The sequence below is a fragment of the Phyllopteryx taeniolatus genome, chromosome 3, assembly GCF_024500385.1.
Source record: "Phyllopteryx taeniolatus isolate TA_2022b chromosome 3, UOR_Ptae_1.2, whole genome shotgun sequence".
NCBI lineage: Eukaryota > Metazoa > Chordata > Actinopteri > Syngnathiformes > Syngnathidae > Phyllopteryx > Phyllopteryx taeniolatus.
The window spans coordinates 21,017,885-21,037,060 of NC_084504.1; the positions used below are offsets into that span (position 1 = coordinate 21,017,885).

Genomic DNA, 19,176 nt, shown 5'->3' on the forward strand with positions numbered 1-19,176 from the left:
GTCAAATATATGGATGCTAAAGACCCTGCTGCAAACACACACACACACACACACACACACACACACACACACACACACGTATTCTAAAACCATTTGTAGGACAATCTCACCCAAAACATTAATCTCAAAATGCTATTAATGTTATCTGTAAGTAAAAGTTACATATACTTTATGACAAGGACAAATGAAGCTTCTTTGAATATTCAAGGTATATTTTCTTTAATAAGGAGAAAAAGGGAAGAGAATCTAATCACAAATGAAACTTAATTCTGCTTGTTCAAGGAAAAAAAAAAAAAGTGTCAAGTCATTCAACGCTGGTCTCATGATGAAAATGCTGAGGGAGATCAACGAGTAATTTAGATCTTGCTGCTCTCTTGTGGTAAAAGTGTGCAAATACATACAGATGTCGCTCTCTTGTTACAAAACCACTATTGGCTTGCTACAAATGTAAAAAAAACCCACACACACACACACACACACAGACACAAAAACACATTGAATTATTTGGATTAGGTAATTTTCACATGTGATAGTATTATAAGTATTGTACCATTCCTTGGTGCCTATTGCCTATTTATGAACATCCAGTTTTAAAGCTGCAAAATGAACACATACATACACAAATATCACTTGTGGACAGGACTTCTAAACTATTCAAACATAAAAGTTAAACCATAATTTCATTTTACACTATATACAGCAAAAAATATATAAAGAAACAAACGTACATTCTACACTTTGCTCCATTTTGAATTCTCACTAAAGATTCAACCATCCATCCATTGTCTATAGTGCTTGACCTCATTTGGGTTGCGGGTGCGCTGGAGCCAATCCGAGCTGACTTTGGGCGAGAGGCGGGGTACACCCTGAACTGGTCGCCAGCCAATTGCAGGGCGCATACAGAGACACACAACTCACATTTACACTGTCACTGAATGGGAACTGAACTCACACTGCAATCAGCGACGGTTTCTGGCATGTGCAATATATGCAGCAGCACGGGGCAATTACCTGAAACCATTGATGTTCACATTTCACACCTATGGACAATTACAAGTCTGGGATGAATCTAACAGGCGTGTTTTTGGAATGTGGGATAAACCCAGAGTACCCATAGAAAACCCACACAAACAAGCGGAGAACATGCAAACCCATGACAGAGATTCAAAGGCAGATGTGCTAACCGCTATTCCGCCACTAATATTCAATTAGTCCAAAAGCAAGAAATAGCCCTGAGTGTTAAGTCATGTCAGTAGTTTATGCATGCAGCTCACCACCTTTTGTGTACTCAACTGAGCCTAAAAAAAAGAAGAGCTAGAATACAGTATATTCATAATACTTGTTGATGGTGTTGCACAAGTATGCTTTTTACAAAAAACGAAACACCAGTGTTAAACCTGTAAGGAACAATAAGATCTTGCTGCATGTTTTTTTTTTCTCTCTCTCATATTAACACAACAACAACAACAAAAGTCTCTTTACATATGCAAGCAACTGTGCAAAAGGACCAAACAGGAAGAAGGAGAGAGCTTCTGTTGGTCAGTGTGCTTGAGAAGTACCGGTGTGCAAATGGGACACACACAACCCGGGGGAGAATGACGGTGGAACCTTGTTGATGTGGTGGCAGCTCACAACACCTCATCCTCGTATGCGTGGCTCTGTGCGTCTGCATCTTTTTGCAGCTGCTGGTATTTCCTTTTGAAAAATCCAAACTAGGGAAGAAAATGAACACATTGAATTCAGAGAGGCTTCTTATGAGAGCCAATGCAAAAGCTACATGAAAGTTATCTAGATTGGTACTCAGTAGAGTACTAATGTGGAATTTCAATGCCAAAATGTCTGGGAATCTATATTTCACACAAAATGCAAAGAATGTTACATTTGTATTTTTCTTACTACATTGTGATATTTCTGCATTGAAGTTAGGGAAAAGCAGTCAATGCGCTATACATCCACTAGATGGCAGCAAAAAAAACATTAACTGGCATGGAGGCACAGCATTTCATGCACTTCTACAAGCAGCCATTAGTTAGCCAAGAGACTGATTGACTTACTGAAATAATAACTAACTGACTACATAAATAACTGAGTGTCTAACTAACCAAGGAAGCGACCAACTGATTGACTAATTCACCAACTAACTAATTAACTAACTAACTCACTGCGTGTCACTGTGAGTGTCTTTCTAACAAACACACTACCTGACTAATTGCAACTACTAACAAAACTAACTGAAATTGACCAAGCAAGCAACTACCAAACAAACCAACCGCCAGACTATTTTAAAACAAGCATCAGCGTGAGCTATGTTAGCAGTCGAAATCAGTGATATTGTTAAGCGTCGACATGAGCTGACCTTCCACAGCAGAGCAACAGCCAGGCCCAGTAGCACCAGCCCACCGATCACGCTGCCAACAATCACTCCCACCGGAACGTCGCCCGTCGCTCCCGGTTTACTCACTGTGACCACCACCTGTTAAACATCCAGACAAAAAGTCTTCTCTTACATTTTGTCGATCTTGAATTCATGAACATGATGGCAGGTGACTTTACCGGCAGCTCTTTGAGGCGGATTATGAATAAATCAGGGTTGGAGCTCTCGACATCAACGGTGGAGATCAGTTCAGTGGTCTGATAGGCCGCCTAAACAAAGACACACAAAGTGAGCTTCAAAATCACCACCACGATGGCGCATGGAACAACATGAGTTTATGATCATAAATACCGTCATAAATGTCCCACTCCAAATTCTTGTTTGAACTTTCACATAGTAGTCGCTTGTGACAGCAGCGTCTTTGAGGAGACATTTGATCCTCTCGCACTTTGCACTCTGGCAATCCTGCAACGGCATAATCAAGGCTCTCACATTTGAAGAATCAGTTAGTTCAGGTAAGTTAAGTTATGAAGTTTTGCATGGTGACCAACCAGCTTCTCGATGCCTCGGAGACTCTCCTCAGTGAAGGAGGCTTGGTAGTCCTTGACGCCGATCCTCAGTGGGTCCGCCAGGCCGCTGGAATCACAGCTGAGAGAACTGCCCTGCACGTGAAAAACAATTGGCTTCACATTAGGGATGTGATACAACACTTGGAATGGATGTCAAATGACTGCATGACGGACTGAGTGGCTACGTGACAAGAGGCGGGTCGTAACGAACTATATAGAAAACGGCTCAACGGATGGGAAAAGAAACAGCCATGTCATGTGCTGTCATCTGTGTATGGATGGCAGCATTTCAGCCTACAAGAATTCCACTTGGAACTTAAGAAGAAACATTGCCATTTGATTAACCTGGTGACCTTATCTTGCTGTTTCAGGAGTGTAACGAAAATCTCTTCTGCCTGAATTTGCCATAAATTATGTTATTTAATAAAGATTGAAATGATTATTGTTTTAGTTAAAGTGATTGTGTTGGGCAATATCTGAAGTTGATTATTAAAAAAAAAATAAAGAAATTTGTGGTTACTCACCAGTTACTCAGTACAATATTTGGCTGGTCTCCCGAGCTCTGTAAGTGACTGACCAACTAACGCGAGGTTTTCTTAATGGAACGGTATTGTTTTGGATGGGGCTGTTAATGACACTGATATTTCATAGACGCAGATACTCACAACTTGCGTTTCCACACTGGTAAGATAGAGTAGTGGGTTTCCCCCCTTGGTGCTAACTGGCAGAGAGATGGTCAGGTAGAGGAGGCTGACTGGGAAGTTGCCTGTTGAAACCTTTGAAATGAATCAAGTCAAAGTAGAGTGATGCCCTTAAAGAAGTCACATTTGGACTGTTGTAATGTGCGGTATATAGCCACTCGTTGAACCTTCACAGTGAAGTTAAACTCAGGTCCAATGTCATCCAATGTTTTCACCGTTGTTTCGGGCGCAGTGGTTGAATTTGCTACATAGAAGTTGATGTTTGATTTCCTGCCAAGAATAAAACAGGAAATGAAAGTCATACAGTATATTATCAAAGGGAATGTTTTGGTTAGGAACTTCAGCAGAAGTGATTATGAAATCGCTCAAATGTTCATAATACCATTTCCCCATCATATTTTGTTGTAAAATGGAAGGGATTTGTATTAAAAATAAAAATACAAATAAATCACCTGGATAAAACAATGCCTGCATCGTATTGAAGAGGGATGGACATGTCCACTTGGTTGTCCGTGGGGACCTGCTCTTTACTGTCACTGTAAATCAGCAAAAAGCATAACGTAGCATGGATTTAGGGTCAAATAAGGACAGAGAGGTATTATTTTTCCCATTCACTGGTGCCAGCAGTTTACCTTTTAGCCACAAACTGGACCTTGGCTCGATTCAGCGGATGATTGCGGTTGTATTCGAAATTGAGCTGAAATTTCATCTGGGAAGAAACAGCACACGTTTGAGCAAACAAGCTCATCTGAAAGACAAAACGAAAAGTGTGTTTCATGCACTCACCATTTGGTCTTTTTTCAAGGCCGGGTATCCCAATTGGCAAACAACAGTTTGCTCTTGCGTTGAAGTGCATTTGACTCCTTCTGTCTGTAAAAGATTCAGTCCATAAAATAATTGTACTTCCGCATTTGTCAACCATTCGAGCTCTTCAGAACATTAGCGCTTTATGTACAGCGGACCACTGCTATTCACGGAGGATGGGGACAGGGCCAGACAGCGAATAGCAAAAATCTGCAAATAACTGACGCTCCCTTATAATTGGCATAAAAAAATAAATACATAAATAAGATAATTTAAAAAAAGAAATCAGAAAAAAACAACAACCGCAAAATAAGTGGTTTTTTGGGGGTGGGGGGCAGGGGGGGGGGGGGGGGGATAACCGGGGATCCCCCCCCCCCCCCCCCGAAAAAAACACTTGCAAATACCAAACTGTGACTATGTGGAGGGCCATTGTTTTCAGGTTGGCATTTTGCCATATGTTAGCATAGCAACTGTTAGGATGTTAGCATTTCATCAATTCTCAGTAGAAATAGTAACAGAATACAGGGAGAGGTGTAAAACCTTTATCAATTTGCCTCAGCACTTTATCTGTTCAAGTTGCTATCCCGCTATATGTTAACATACCAACTATTAGCATTTGAACAATTCTCATTATATTAGCACAAATTGCAGCATTTTTAATTTTTTTTTATTGGCATACATTTTCCATTTCCTACAAAACAATAACATTTAAAGCATTTTACTACAGCGCCACCTTTTCAACATTGACCCAGCAGTTTCTACAGAAATTGCATTTTCTAGTTATAATAATAGGATAAGCAGTGTAGAAAATGGATGGATGGATAGTTAGAATAATAATAATACAGAAAAATACATAGAAAACTATACTACTTACAGGAGGAAATACAGAAGAGTAGAAGAGGTTGGCTGAATATGCAACCAACACCTGAGTGTTATAGGCATTTTCTTTTTTGTTCTTCACTGTGACCTCGAACGACAGCTCCCGCTTATTGACGCTGACCAGAAAAGGAGCTGAGCTGTAACACATAAGGTCATGCCATTATGGATGCAATGAAAGCCATCTAAATGGTGCAAAAATTGGAAATCCAAACACATTTTTCCCGTAAATAAATAACAGTCAATTAATTGGCTCAATCAAATAATCACCAATTTTCCAATATCAATCAAAGAAAACACCCATCCATCATCATAAACTTGTCAAAATTGTAATTGACAAAAACATTTTGGGGCCTTGTTGGGATTTCAAGCAATGTTATACACTCACAAAATATGAACACGAATAAAATAATGACATTAAAAAAATGTGACCTTTGTTTTGGTCACAAAAAATGTGCATGCACTAGACAAGTGACTCCAGGTGTAATAAATTCTGAAGGAAGGACCACTGTTATCGCCAGCTTGACTATAAACGCCATACAAGCATGATATTAAATAGACAAAGCCTAGACAATTTGGTTTCAGGGGTTAAGTATTGAGCAACCCTCATAGTTAAACTTTGAAACGAAGCATTCTTTAACTAACTGGCTCCAGTCATTGGTGTCGTAAAAGCAGTGAGAGAAAGTAAAAATATAGTCAGTGTACTGTATGCCTCGAGTAGGAAGTGGGAATCTCACCTGGACCCCTTTGTGTCGGTCTTAACACTCAGCACCAGATCACTTACACACACCTCATCAGAGCCGCAGTCTTTAGTGAAGGGAATCTGAAAGATGTCAAAATGCAGCCAAACGTTACCTACTTGGTTCCGCAACAGTCACATTTTTTCAGTTTTTCTTCAGCTAGAACTGGGGCCTTAGACAAGGTGGAAGGACAATATGAACAGTTTGAAAGTCAGTGTTACCACAAATCCTTTAGGCTTCTGGGAGAAAGCAAAACAAAATAACATAAATAAATAAATAAAATCAAATTGAAAACAAATCACGAAAAGCCTACTAGAACATCTTAAACTTATTTGGGCTTAAAGAGAGGCACTTTAAATGGTGGGAGGTGACTCCCATTTATGTGATTGTGTTTATTCTGAACACAGCCACATCCCCAGTTATAAGAGGATGCGCACACTTGTGCATCTACAATATCTCAATTGAGCTTGTTGTAAAAGGTGAGGAGCACTGATGTGACTCAATCAGGTGCTTGAAGACAGTAATGATCAGATTATCTTATTTCACATGAGTGTCTGCAAAATAACTTAACTCTGAAGAAAAAAAAAAAAAAAAAAAAAAAGATGCCTACTTACGAAGAACTCCCAGGCGGTCAAAGAGAAGACGTCAAGGACTGGGTTAGCGTCGGCGTTCTGCTGCTCGATTTCCACCTTCACACTGACCGAATTGACAAAATCTGGCGTCTCCTGATGGGAAAACAAACATAATCAGGGGATCATTTCCAAACGGAGCAGAATAAAAGCACAGAGACAAATTGTTCAAGTCCAACACATGACGCTGGTCTATAAAAAGAACTGTACTTTGCACAAGCCTTAGGGCACTAGAATTGCTGTCTATGACCATATTCACTATAATGTTCTCTATTACATGTCATTAAATGACATTAATAAATGGAGGCTCAACCAAAAAAAAATAATAGTCGCATTTCCAACTATTATTTACCATCACTGACAGTCTAATAGTATACTGCAGTAAGTGGCAGTCCTTGAATGGCGCCCTGTGCAAGACCCCTTAATGTAGATGTTTTTTTCCCATAGTCGTAGTAGTCGTAATAGTAGTGCAGTATAGTAGTGGTAGTAGTTGTGTGTGTGTTTTACATACTTGTGATGTGTCGTGCTGTCGTTTTGTTTGGACCGTGAGCAAGGTTAGTATTCTGCTTAATGATCACCTTGTTCATTTTCACCGTGCGTCAGGGAGGCAAACATCAGTTTTTATCGACTGTACTGAATCACAAGAATCTGGTTATTTTTAAAATTCGTACTACTTTTTGTACTAAATAAATAAACACACCTAATCGTGAATGAAGGCCCAATCTCTGGACATTGTTATATTGTTATGATATTGTACTTTTTGACAATAAAAGTTTTTTTAAAAATTCTCACTAAAGATTGGTTTTGTGATTTGTCAGCCCTGTAAATTATATTCACTCTGTAACAAATGCAGATACTGAGACAGTGCGTCCGCACATACTGTATGCAGTAGCACATGCCAGAAACTGCCACTGACTTCAGTGTGACTTCAAGTCCCCATTCAATGATGGTTGAAGAGTGTGAATGGTCCAGGGTTTAGTCGGCCTTTCAGTCAACTGGGATAGGCTCCGGCACACCCGAGACCCTCAACGGTATAAGTGGTATAGAAACTAGATGGATGGATTCCCACCCAGCCACTACCTGTACGTAGACTTGTAAGTCTTGACACTGCACAGTAGATGATATCTTGGCGTTCCCCGAAAGCCAACGCTCATTGTTTTCCATAAAAAGCCCTCTGGAGGTGACACGTGAAGCCTGCAAATCGGCGTCCAGAGTCAATGTGTAGGCGATATCTAGAAAGGGAGAACACAACTTGGAGTCCACCATCACACTTTCAATATCACCTCACTCTAAGCTAAACTAGTGAATAGTGGGATCAAAGTGATTGCAAAGAACAGAAAGTTGACTGGATTTACCAATGGGTCCAACAGGATTTTGGGGCCTGAACGTTGCACTGAAACAGAGGTGCGTGTTGAAACACGACATCTTGCGTCCACTAACGTCGCAAGGTTTGCTGAAAATGTTGATCTTTTCGGGTTCAAAAGAAGCAGTGGCTGAGAGTGTAGCCACACCTCGGGACCTGGAAGACAAATGAAAAAAACATGAGCTCCATCCATTTATTCAATTTCTACAGAGAAAAGCCGGAGCCTATCCCAGCTGACTTTGGACGAGAGATGAGGTCCACCCAGGACTGGTTCCGAGTCAGTTGCAATGCATAGCCAAACATCCGTTCATACTCACCTGTGGTCAATTTAGAGCTTTTAACGAACCTAACATGCATGTTTTTGGAATGTGGGAGGAAGCTAGCGGTCCCGGAGAAGACCCACGTACAAGGAGAACAGGCACACTCCGAGGTCAGTACCATGTGTAAAATGTTTTATTAAAATCTGTTCATACAAGTCATTAACTTGGTCTCACCAGAGCTGGACGACTTTTCCATATGCACCCACTGATATGTCACTGACTGTGTCATCATTCAGGTCTTTGTCGCTATCAAGGGACCTCCCAAAAAACATCACTTGAGGGTCCATTTTAGAGCCGCGTATTTGCTGGAAATAAGGAAACAACCGGCCACATATGGAATTTGCAGCCATCATTTAAGGACCGCAACATCCACAAGAAAAATACATACCTGTGAGAACTGCTTGTCTAATGTCTTCTTCCTCCCATTGTAGATGTAGATGACACCTCTTCCTTTGTCCTCTAGGGGCGCTCCGACGACAGCGTCATTGTAACCGTCAAGGTCCAGGTCGGGAATGGCCGATATGGCCATCCCAAAACGCGCGTTCTCAGTCGGAGGAGAGCCTTTGAGGAATCCTTGCTCATTCAGGATCCCCTTCAGATGAGAACACAGAAACACAGAAAATAACACGGATCAGAGCAAAAACAACACCAACAACAAAAAAAACGACACCATCCTACAGTTGAAATAAATTTGATTGCACACTCCAATTGTCTTTGTTATTGTGCTCATTAGCCAGGACATCGAGTGCAAATGGTCCATCCATCCATTTTCTTTAGCACTTGTCCTCATTTAAACAATGGTCCATGGGTGAACATTTTTGCCCCCCAATGCGGAAACGCTTCATAAATCACAATATAGATGACATAGAAATAAAATAGTAAAAATAGATACAGGTTACATACATTTCCAAATATTTTCACTTTGTTATTTCATGGCCACTTTCACGGTGATCGGCATTAATTGTTGCATTAATTTATCCATTTCCATTCCTAAAATAGGTTAACTAAATGTTTTTATGATTTTCTCTAATTCAATAATTTGTTGATTTATCCATTGTAAAAAATATTTTGAAATAAACAATTTTACATAGACTTAAAAAAATTCCCATTTCGTTTGATTAAATAATTGGTTAAATTGTGAATAATAAAAAACAATTTGTACGTAATAATTGGTTAGCCAATGATAATTTTTGACCTTGAACAGCATAAACTGTATACTATAGAAAATTGATGAATTGTTGTTACCTTGGTGACGGTGAAGAGGTAAACACGGCCTTGCTCTCTCTTCTGCTCGCTCATAAACATGGGCGCGCCAACCAGCAGCAAGTCTGTCACCCCGTCTTTGTCCACGTCCAGCGAACACACGACGCTTCCAAAATAAGATCCAATCTAGAAGAGCAAAGGGCTCCGCTACTCACTGAAGTTTGACTTCAAAACAATCACCGTCAATTTATGGATCCCGGTCGGTCGGAGTACCTGCTTCCCTCGCTCCGAATCGATGATAGTGAATTGCTTCTGAGCGTTGAAGCTGTAGACGATGACTTGTCCCGAGTGGTTGGAGCGAGGCGCACCAGCCACAAAATATTCTGTCGTGCCCTCACTCAGAGTGCTAACAGAGTAACCTGTGGAAATTCAAGTACAACAAAATAAAATACTTGCACCGTAGTGTATACTTTATCCAAGTATAGTCATCACGATAAGGACGCAATGTTTAATACCCAGTAACGAGCTGTGGTTTCTATCTTGAAGTGTTCCCTCAAAGGCTGAGACAGGGAGAACATCCACTTTAGAGCCCATTTGGTGGACGACAGTCCCAGCCCAACCATAGGCCCCCACTGCTCCAAGCATCATCGTGCCCTGTAACAGCCAATTGAACGAACAGCATTCGAAAACCATTTTAGTTTGGGGAAATTAGGGTTGGTGTAATGGTCATGTAATTCATCGTTACTGTTAATTCTGTCAATTGTATGGAATTGATTGTTGATTAATCAGGTCAAAATGGAGTGCACCAAAACCAGCAGTGGAGTCATTATCAACTATTTGCTAGTTCTTAAAAGAATTGTTATACGACATATTTCTCAACACGGAAAACGTAGTATTTTCCGCCACCTAAAATGAATATTAAAATCAACTGACTGGTAATTTTCCACCTTATTAATAACATTAGTGGATTATTTCCTGTCACAGCATACATTTGTCACTTGTTGCTAGGTAGAGTTCATAGGGCTCAATCACAACTGCCCTATAGACCGATAAAACATTTTTTGTATAATAGCCACTTCCACGAGGCTGCTAAATGGAAAACCAGGGGCTGACATGCAAATTTCACATTTGAACTATGCTGTGTATTAACTATAAAATATATGCTTGTCTGAAAAATAGCAACAGTACTTAACAGAGTCAGCACTAAAAACAGGCATACTATACAAATCATCATAAGGTATACAATACGTCATATTTTGGATTTTGCATCCAACGACATTGCATGACAATTATTGTTGCTGCGGTTTTGCTTCAGGTCAACTGAAAAATAGAATTTTCCGTGTGTATTTACATTTAGGATGACTGCTATTTTGATAACAATGTACAATTCCAAGAATCATAAAGCACCATTATTCCTTCCAGGTTTAAGTGGAAAATGATGTAAAATGTTATCGCGGGCTGACACTGAGGTTCAAAGTATGTAATAAAATTATTGATGTACCTTTTTACTGGAGTAGTGAGCGCTAAAGCCCACCTGGGACATCTCCATCTTGAAATTGTCACCCCCCTTTCCTGTGCCTATAGTAAACACAACATGAAAAGGATGGGAAGAGCAGACATGCTTGGATGAGTATCAATGATGACGTGTTGAGGAAACGACACTACTAGACGAGAAATAATAAGCACCTTCTATGTTGAAGATGCGGTTGCCCAGCGTTCCAGCAATGTTGGACAGGGCTGCTTCTTCAGACACGTTGAAAAAGTAATTTTCTATGGGTGCGCTGGCGATGGATTTGATTTCTTTGATGAGGTTTTCAGTGTCAATGTTGTTTCTGGTGTAGTAACCCAGCACCTAGGAAGAACGGGACTAAAAAGTTCAGTGTGCGAGTGGCCACAGATTGCCAGCCAATTGACTGACGTAAGGAAATAATGCAAAACTAATGAAGATGTAATACTGACACTGGAACTAAAGCAAACCACCCCATCCAATATGGGTATCATATTTTTTTCCATTTTTAGTTCACACCCAAAATTTAGCAAAATAAGAACTTGACTGATAATTTTCGTTTTTTAATCTAACACACAAATAGGTGACCGATTTTTTTTAACACATTCACTGCCATTGACGGCTTTAGAAGTCAAATATCCATGTTAACTGGGAAGGCTGGCAGTGAATGAGTTAATAAAATGTTATGCTTAGATTTAAAAAAAAAGAAATTAGAAAAAATATATTACTATATTATTCTGTACTTCCACCCTTTTAAAAAAAACCCACATAAACTGCAGGCTCTGTTGACTACTTCTGTAACTGCTCTCGGGGGCCTAAGCAGGCGCTTAGTTGGCTGATTCCTTTCATACCATCGGTAGAAACGTGGCGCAGTTGCTCGACACTTACAGCGATACCAAAGCGTGTGATCCCTTGCTTTTCACAGTCAGCGATGACTGTATCTCTGAAGGCATGGTCATGGGACTCTCCGTCAGTGACCACCACCATTACCTTGGAAGCGCTAGGGCGGGCCCCAGAGGTCGGATTGAAACCCCACTGACTTCAAGAGCAAACACACACACACACACTGATAAACAATTATGTAACATGTATACTGCACATAGATGCACACAGATGCAGGTATCACCGCAACACCAACCTGGCATATTGAATTGCATGGAACGTATTGGTCAAGGAACCTTGCATCTGTGTGAGTTTAGATGCTGCATTCAGCAACTCAGCTCTGGTTCTGTACTGGTTCAGTGTGAATTCAATCTTGGACTCAACAGCATACTGAATGACACTGACCTGCTCACGTACAAACACACAGTGTGATGAAATATTTGTTTTCCCTCGTGTATGCAGTTGTGTGCTGGAGGGCAGCGTCATCGATCGATCTATATTATCCATGCATAGTATCCATCTAGCTAGTATCTAGATACAGCGATGGATTTGGTGGCATTGGACCAAACATGGTGTCACCTGGGTGTTTTGGGGTCCGATTTCAAGCGTTGGTAAGAGTTTCTCAATGAACTCTCTCATTGGAGCCCAGGGATAGATGCTGTTGGAGCCGTCCAGTACGATCACAATGTCCATCGGCCCTCCGCAAGCTGGCGAAACAGCAAACAACATCGAACACTGAGTATGATTAGACTGTATTACTGTACAGTATCACATGCAAAACAGAGAAAAATGTGGCAAAGTGGATGCTGATAAAAGTTCTTGTAGGGCCTCTCACTCTGGACGGCAGGAGCGAAGGCAGGTTGAGGCTGAAAGAGGGGGCTCAGTCTTGAGCATATTCCAGGGTAGTAGTTTTGATCGCCACACTTCTGTGCCCAGAGGGGACCACACATCTGAACCGCAATACAAGATGGAAGACAAATTTAACCATCAGGATTTTCAAAACTGTATACCATATATACAGGTAGTTTCACGTTTTGAATTGAACTACTGAAATAAAGGAACTTTTCTGGGATCTTCTAATTTATCAAGTTGCATCCGTGTATATACATCTCTGTAACAAATTGAAGAAACCACTGCAAAATTATCAGTTTATATGATTTTGCTATTCATGGCACGTTTGAATAAAAAGAACAGTGTTATTTTATGCTATAAACTACTGATAACATTACTCCCAAATTAGGAATACAAATATTGTCATGTAGAGCATTTATTTGCAAAAAATGAAAAATGGTCAAACACCAAAAAAGGTGCAGTTCTTTTGCTCTCTCAGTTTTTTCCAGAGCTGTACATATACACTACGTAGACAATTTCACGTTGTCTGTGAAAACCCACCGTTGTATACACAGTATACACTACTGTCCAAAAGTTTTGGGGTCATGGAAAAATGGACTTTTTTTTTTTTTTTTTTTTTTTTATAACACATTAAGTCTAACATTATGTCTTATGTATTTCTGATTCATTTAATGCTGTCTTCATTGAATTTTTTTTTTTTTACATTTTCATGTAAAACATGATATATATATGATAAATACATAATACGTATAGACCAAATACTGTATGTATCTATTTTTACAACTTATAAAAAGATACACACGCAATTAAATACAGACAATATGAAATACCTTTCAGAAGGCCAATTCCTGCCTAATTTCTATATTCAAAATCATATTGACTGTTTGAAATGTACCGTGATTTAAAAATGTTTTGAGATGGTGATTTCTTTTGGGTTTTCATTAGCTGCAAGCTTTAATCATCAAAATTATAAAAAAAATAAAACCACACTTATTATACATACTTAATATGTCCCGCCGTGTGTCGTGAATCTAGATAATGAGTTTTACTTTTTGAATTGAGCTACTAAAATGAAATTATGTTTTCCACAATATTGTAATTTGTTCAGATGCACCTGTATATGTGGGGGGGGGGGGGGGGGGGGGGGAATGAAACATTTTATGTATATCAATACACATCTAGAAATATATACTGTAGACCACACCAAAGCACCCCCTATTTACACTGTTTACAGTACATTGCATACAATATGCCCAATATACACAGTACATAGAGCCAAGGCTCAAAGAACTGTCTGCTACAATAAACATTATTACTACTGTACATGGTTGCTAATTAAAGACCCCACTATCTCATCCAGAGGGTGAGATATTTTTTTTCCAGCATCCTCCTATATCTAACCCACTTCCTCTATGATGTCCAGAGGACAGTCAGATAATGAACAGGCCTTTTTATTTTTATTTTTTATTTTTAATCAGCTTGTTTAGTCTCCTTCCTGTTCCTCCCTTTGTTTTCATACTACCAACAAAACAGTATTTCATCTTTTTTAATTTTTTTATTTATTTTACTCCTTAAAAATGCTGTTACTGTAACTGATAGACAGACAGATGCGTACCATCAAACCATTGACTGCAGGCATACGGGTCAGGGTCATGCCGAGAGACATGTTGACATTGACGTTCGTCACGTCTGGAATATTGACGGAATCTGTGGGGATATTTGCAAACTGTCTTTTAGAACGAAGCTCATTTTATTTTGTTCCATTTATTCAAAGCACTAACCGGTGCGGTTCACAGGTTGAAGCCGGAAGCCACACCTCACCTTCAAGGTTGAGCTTGTCGCAGCTAGTTCTGGACCCTGACACCGGACACTTGTATAAATCCCCCTTTCTGTTTTTGGTATAACCACTCCAAGGAGCGCCAACCAGAAGCCTGTACAGACAAAAAAATATGTATCTCTTTCTTGCTTGTCACAAGACATAGAACCAATGTGTAAAAAAACATCCAAAAATGGAGTTAACATTGTTTATGTCAGCTTTCTCAGACGCTGAACACTCAAAGCACACTGAAAGCAAACAGGACACTCCTCCAGATGATGAATCAGTGTGTGCTGACAACTAATCTTACACTTACTGGACTAAATCCTCAACGTTCCCAACAACACTGTGAAACACATTTAGAAATGTCTGATAGCATGAGGAAGTCATGACGGGTCATTGAAGAAAACCTGTGAATGATTGTTACCATTTTCCCTCGTGGTTGGTGGCCTGTTGGACTGTGTAGCCAAACTCTTCTACCGGTGAACCGCTGAAAATCTTAGCCCCCGCAGTGCCCACGTTGAAGGAGTACGAGAGGCTGATTCTGTCAACTAGTGGAAGACACACATGAATAAACATGGTGGGCTACTAGAAAAAGGAAGCCTTAATATAGAGGGTTTGCTATATCATTATTTAAGATTAAGATGTTACCGTTTCGAACCATTAAAGGGGCAAATTAAGCAGAAGTATATTCAGTTGATAACCAAGTGTACCTAATGAAGCGTCTGGGGATTGAGTAGATCAGTGGGTGGACTTCAGTTCAGCTCAAGACCTCATATTAGATCATTTTGTTAAACCGTGAGCAACTTGTTGAGGATTTGCGAGAGTCTTATTTTAACCTGTGCAGCATTCGAGTAGCTTTACATTACAATCGTAAATGACCCATTGCAACCGTTACAACTCCTTCCATGTGACACAAGTTAGCGACTGATCACTGTTTTTAACATTGAAATGTCATAGGCTGCTACAAACATAAACCGACGGATCGTCTGTAATCCAAATTGAAAGCTTAACAAAAAAGGATTGATCAGTTGATGTTGTGATGATAAAGTGTTAAGATATTTTTTTACATTACAATTTTTCAATGATGTTGATGTGATTTTTGGGGTTTTTTTTTTGCTAAGAAAAATGTGGCAGTTTTTCAGTTTAGGCAAATTTAATGGGATATATTATGGAAACCGGACTTTTTAACTGTGTAATGGGAGATCCAGCCCATTGTTTATGCAAATACTCACTGGCGAGGTGAGAGAGGAGAGGCAGCCCGCAAAACCAGGTTTGAAATCTAGAGTCGCCATTAGCTCAGTAATATGAGGCCTGGCTCACTTGCATGAGGGAGGGTCAACCTCTCAAACAGGCTGAGTTCCGCAAGTGAAGAAGCAGAGCGTGTGAAGAATTCTTGATCCTCGACGTATTTCGACAAGAGCATGCAACATGTTATTAAGACACCTGAGGACTGTTCATCAGAAGCCAGTAAAAATTGCTCAACTATTATTCAAGTTATTTTAAAAGAAGCAATGGTAACAAAACAAAACAAAAAAATGCTTGCAATATCTCATTGTTGTTAAAAGTGGAGACAATTTGTAATTTTGGTACTTTAGCAAGAAACATGAAGTGGCCACATAAACTGTTGTGACAGGCTGTGATCGGATCTTGAGTTTGACACCGTGTCCTAAATTGTCCTTAGGTGTGAGTATGAAGGGTTGTTTGTCTACAGTGGGTACGGAAAGTTTTCAGACTCCCCTTAAATTTTTCACTCTTGGTTATATTGCAGCGATTTGTTAAAATCATTTAAGTTCATTTTTTTCCTCATTGATGTACACACAGCACCCCAATTGACAGAAAAAAACATAATTGTTGACATTTTTGCTGATTTATTAAAAAAGAAAAACTGAAATATCCCACAGCCATAATTATTCAGACCCTTTGCTGCGAAACTCATATTTAACTCGGGTGCTGTCCATTTCTTCTGATCATCCTTGAGATGGTTCTACACCTTCATTGGACTCCAGCTGTGTTTGATTATACTGATTGGACTTGATTAGCAAAGCCACACCCCTGTCTATATAAGCCATTACACCTCACAGTGCATGTCAGAGCAAATGAGAACCATAAGGTCAAAGGAACTGCCTGAAGAGCTCAGAGACAGAACTGTGGCAAGGCACAGATATGGCCAAGGTTACAATAAAGGTTCTGCTCCACTTAAGGTTGCTAAGAGCACAGTGGCCTCCATAATCCTGAAATGAAAGACGTTTGGAACGATCAGAACCCTTCTTAGAGCTGGCCGTCCGGCCAAACTGAGCAATCGGGGGAGAAGAGCCTTGGTGAGAGAGGTAAAGAAGAACCCAAAGATCACTGTGGCTGAGCTCCAGAGATGCAGTCGGGAGATGGGAGAAAGTTCTAGAAAGTCAACCCATCACTGCAGCCCTCCACCTTTCGGGGCTTTATGGCAGAGTGGCCCGAAGGAAGCCTCTCCTCAGTGCAAGTCGCATGAAAGCCGGCATGGAGTTTGTTAAAAAACACCTGAAGGACTCAAAGATGGTGAGAAATAAGATTCTCTGGTCTGATGAGACCAAGATAGAAATTGTTGGCCTTAATTCTAAGTGGCATGTGTGGAGAAAACCAGGCACTGCTCATCACCCGTCCAATACAGTCCCAACAGTGACGCATGGTGGTGGCAGCATCATGCTGTGGGGGTGTTTTTCAGCTGCAGGGACAGGACCACTGGTTGCAATCCAAGGAAAGATGAATGCGGCCAAGTTCAGGGATATCCTGGACCAAAACCTTCTTGAGAGTGCTCAGAACCTCAGACTGGGCCGAAGGTTCACCTTCAAAAGACAATGACCCTAAGCACACAGTGCAATACCGAAGGAGTGGCTTCAGAACAACTCCGTGACTGTTTTTGAATGGCCCAGACAAAGCCCTGACTTAAACCCAAATACCTGGAAATACCTGAAAATGACTGCCCACCAACGTTCACCATTCAAACTGACAGAACTGGAGAGGATCTGCAAGTAGGAATGGCAGAGGATCCCCAAATCCAGGTGTGAAAAACTTGTTGCATCATTCCCAAAAAGACTCATGGCTGTATTAGCTCAAAAGGGTGCTTCTACTAAATACTCAGCAAAGGCTCTGAATACTTATGGCTGTGTGATATTTCCGTTTTTCTTTTTTAATAAATCTGCAAAAATTTCAACAATTACGTTTTTTTCTGTCAATATGAGGTGCTGTGTGTACATTAATGTGTAAAAAAAATGAACTTAAATGATTTTAGCAAATGGCTGCAATATAATATAGAGTGACAAATTTAAGGTGGTCTGAATACTTTCCGTACCCACTGTATATGTGCCCTGCGTTTGGCTGGCGACCAATCCAGGATGGAAGCGATTCTATACTGTGTATTAGTTGATGAAAATCCCCTGAAACTGAATGGCACAAAATGTCCTCATGGTCTCAAATAAAGGGGTTCTTTGGGGGCTGAATCACCAAAGTTCCAACAAGCAGATCAACTTTGACTCATGGTGGCAACACACAACACAAATGCTTGACAACGAAGTGATGGGGGTCTTGCTGTATAGTGGGTGTGTGTGTGTGTGTGTGTGTCCCCATAAAAGCACAAATGCTCCTCCGCATGCATACAGTAGGAAGTGCATCCATGTGAACTTGGCCCTCAGGACATGAAATTTGTCAGAGCCACACAAGTCAATACAGGCACAAGAGTTGAGGAATGTGAACGTTCACCAGCACAACCGCGCCCGTTTACCCCCCCAACATTAACTTACCCAAGCATCACTTTTTTCCAGTCACATTTTCTTACTTCTACCTGACGTAGCATTACAATACATTTAGCCGTAATTGCATTTCCATTCACCAAACATTCTGCGATAGTGAGCGAATATATAAACATAGAGCAGACGTCGGAGCATGCGCATCGCAGTGCAAACAAATTCAAAGGGGGGGGGGGAAATGTTCAATACTCACGAATGACGATCAACGCGGAGAAGACGACGTTCGCCCAGAGGTGCTCCATGGTCAACTTTATTCCATTTGACTGAAGCTCTTCAATGCAGCCGCACTCGAGACTCAGCACAGGCACTGACGCACGTTCCCTATGCAAAGACCTGCGCGTCTGACTCTAGTGCGTGCGTGTGTCTGTGGTAACTTTGACTCAGGTATGCACGCGCCTCATGCCTGACTGACAGGGGGGGTAAGGAAGTTAGGAAACAAGAGGGCTACTACAGCATTTCATGCCAGTTGTTGTGACTATATTATAACTGTCTTATAAAATAATAGTTGGGATGCGGATAAATTAAAAACGCCCGCTGTCTCTTTTGGAATTGAATTACTGTTAATTGTTTTCCATGATATTCCAGTTGATTGAGATGCACCTGTATAACTGAGCAGAAACGTATTCCTATTTGTATGTATTAACCAGGCTAATTAAGGTCACCAAAATATTAGAAATAGCTCCCAGTACAATACAGTGCAGTTGTACACCAACTGGCCCTGCAAACTACACCCATAATAATAAACAGACATATTG

General features: G+C 40.5%; 1 protein-coding gene across 1 annotated transcript; it reads right to left on the bottom strand.

The window, feature by feature from the left end:
* Nucleotides 1–202: 202 nt before the first annotated feature.
* On the bottom strand, nt 203–18,782 carry itga2.2 (integrin, alpha 2 (CD49B, alpha 2 subunit of VLA-2 receptor), tandem duplicate 2). Its single transcript, XM_061767511.1, has 30 exons — nt 18,615–18,782; nt 15,064–15,187; nt 14,642–14,751; nt 14,436–14,527; nt 12,804–12,918; nt 12,548–12,675; nt 12,225–12,373; nt 11,975–12,125; nt 11,266–11,431; nt 11,081–11,157; nt 10,095–10,233; nt 9,853–9,998; nt 9,622–9,765; nt 8,765–8,968; nt 8,551–8,681; nt 8,049–8,212; nt 7,774–7,925; nt 6,679–6,789; nt 6,062–6,147; nt 5,323–5,464; nt 4,431–4,514; nt 4,277–4,353; nt 4,097–4,180; nt 3,812–3,914; nt 3,609–3,719; nt 2,926–3,036; nt 2,726–2,839; nt 2,554–2,643; nt 2,357–2,473; nt 203–1,712 (listed from the first exon to the last, which is right to left on the bottom strand). The coding sequence occupies exons 1-30, from the start codon at nt 18,661–18,663 to the stop codon at nt 1,629–1,631; spliced, it is 3,555 nt and encodes a 1,184-aa protein (XP_061623495.1). The 5' UTR covers nt 18,664–18,782; the 3' UTR covers nt 203–1,628.
* Between the last annotated feature and the right edge of the window lie 394 nt (nt 18,783–19,176).

Coding starts and splice junctions, on each gene's coding strand:
- itga2.2 (XM_061767511.1), bottom strand. CDS start 18,663: ATGGAGCACCTCTGGGCGAACGTCGTCTTCTCCGCGTTGATCGTCATT. Junction 4,515..5,322: donor ACTCTTCTGTATTTCCTCCT/GTAAGTAGTATA, acceptor AATCTTTTACAG/ACAGAAGGAGTCAAATGCAC. Junction 2,644..2,725: donor GGAGTGGGACATTTATGACG/GTATTTATGATC, acceptor GTCTTTGTTTAG/GCGGCCTATCAGACCACTGA.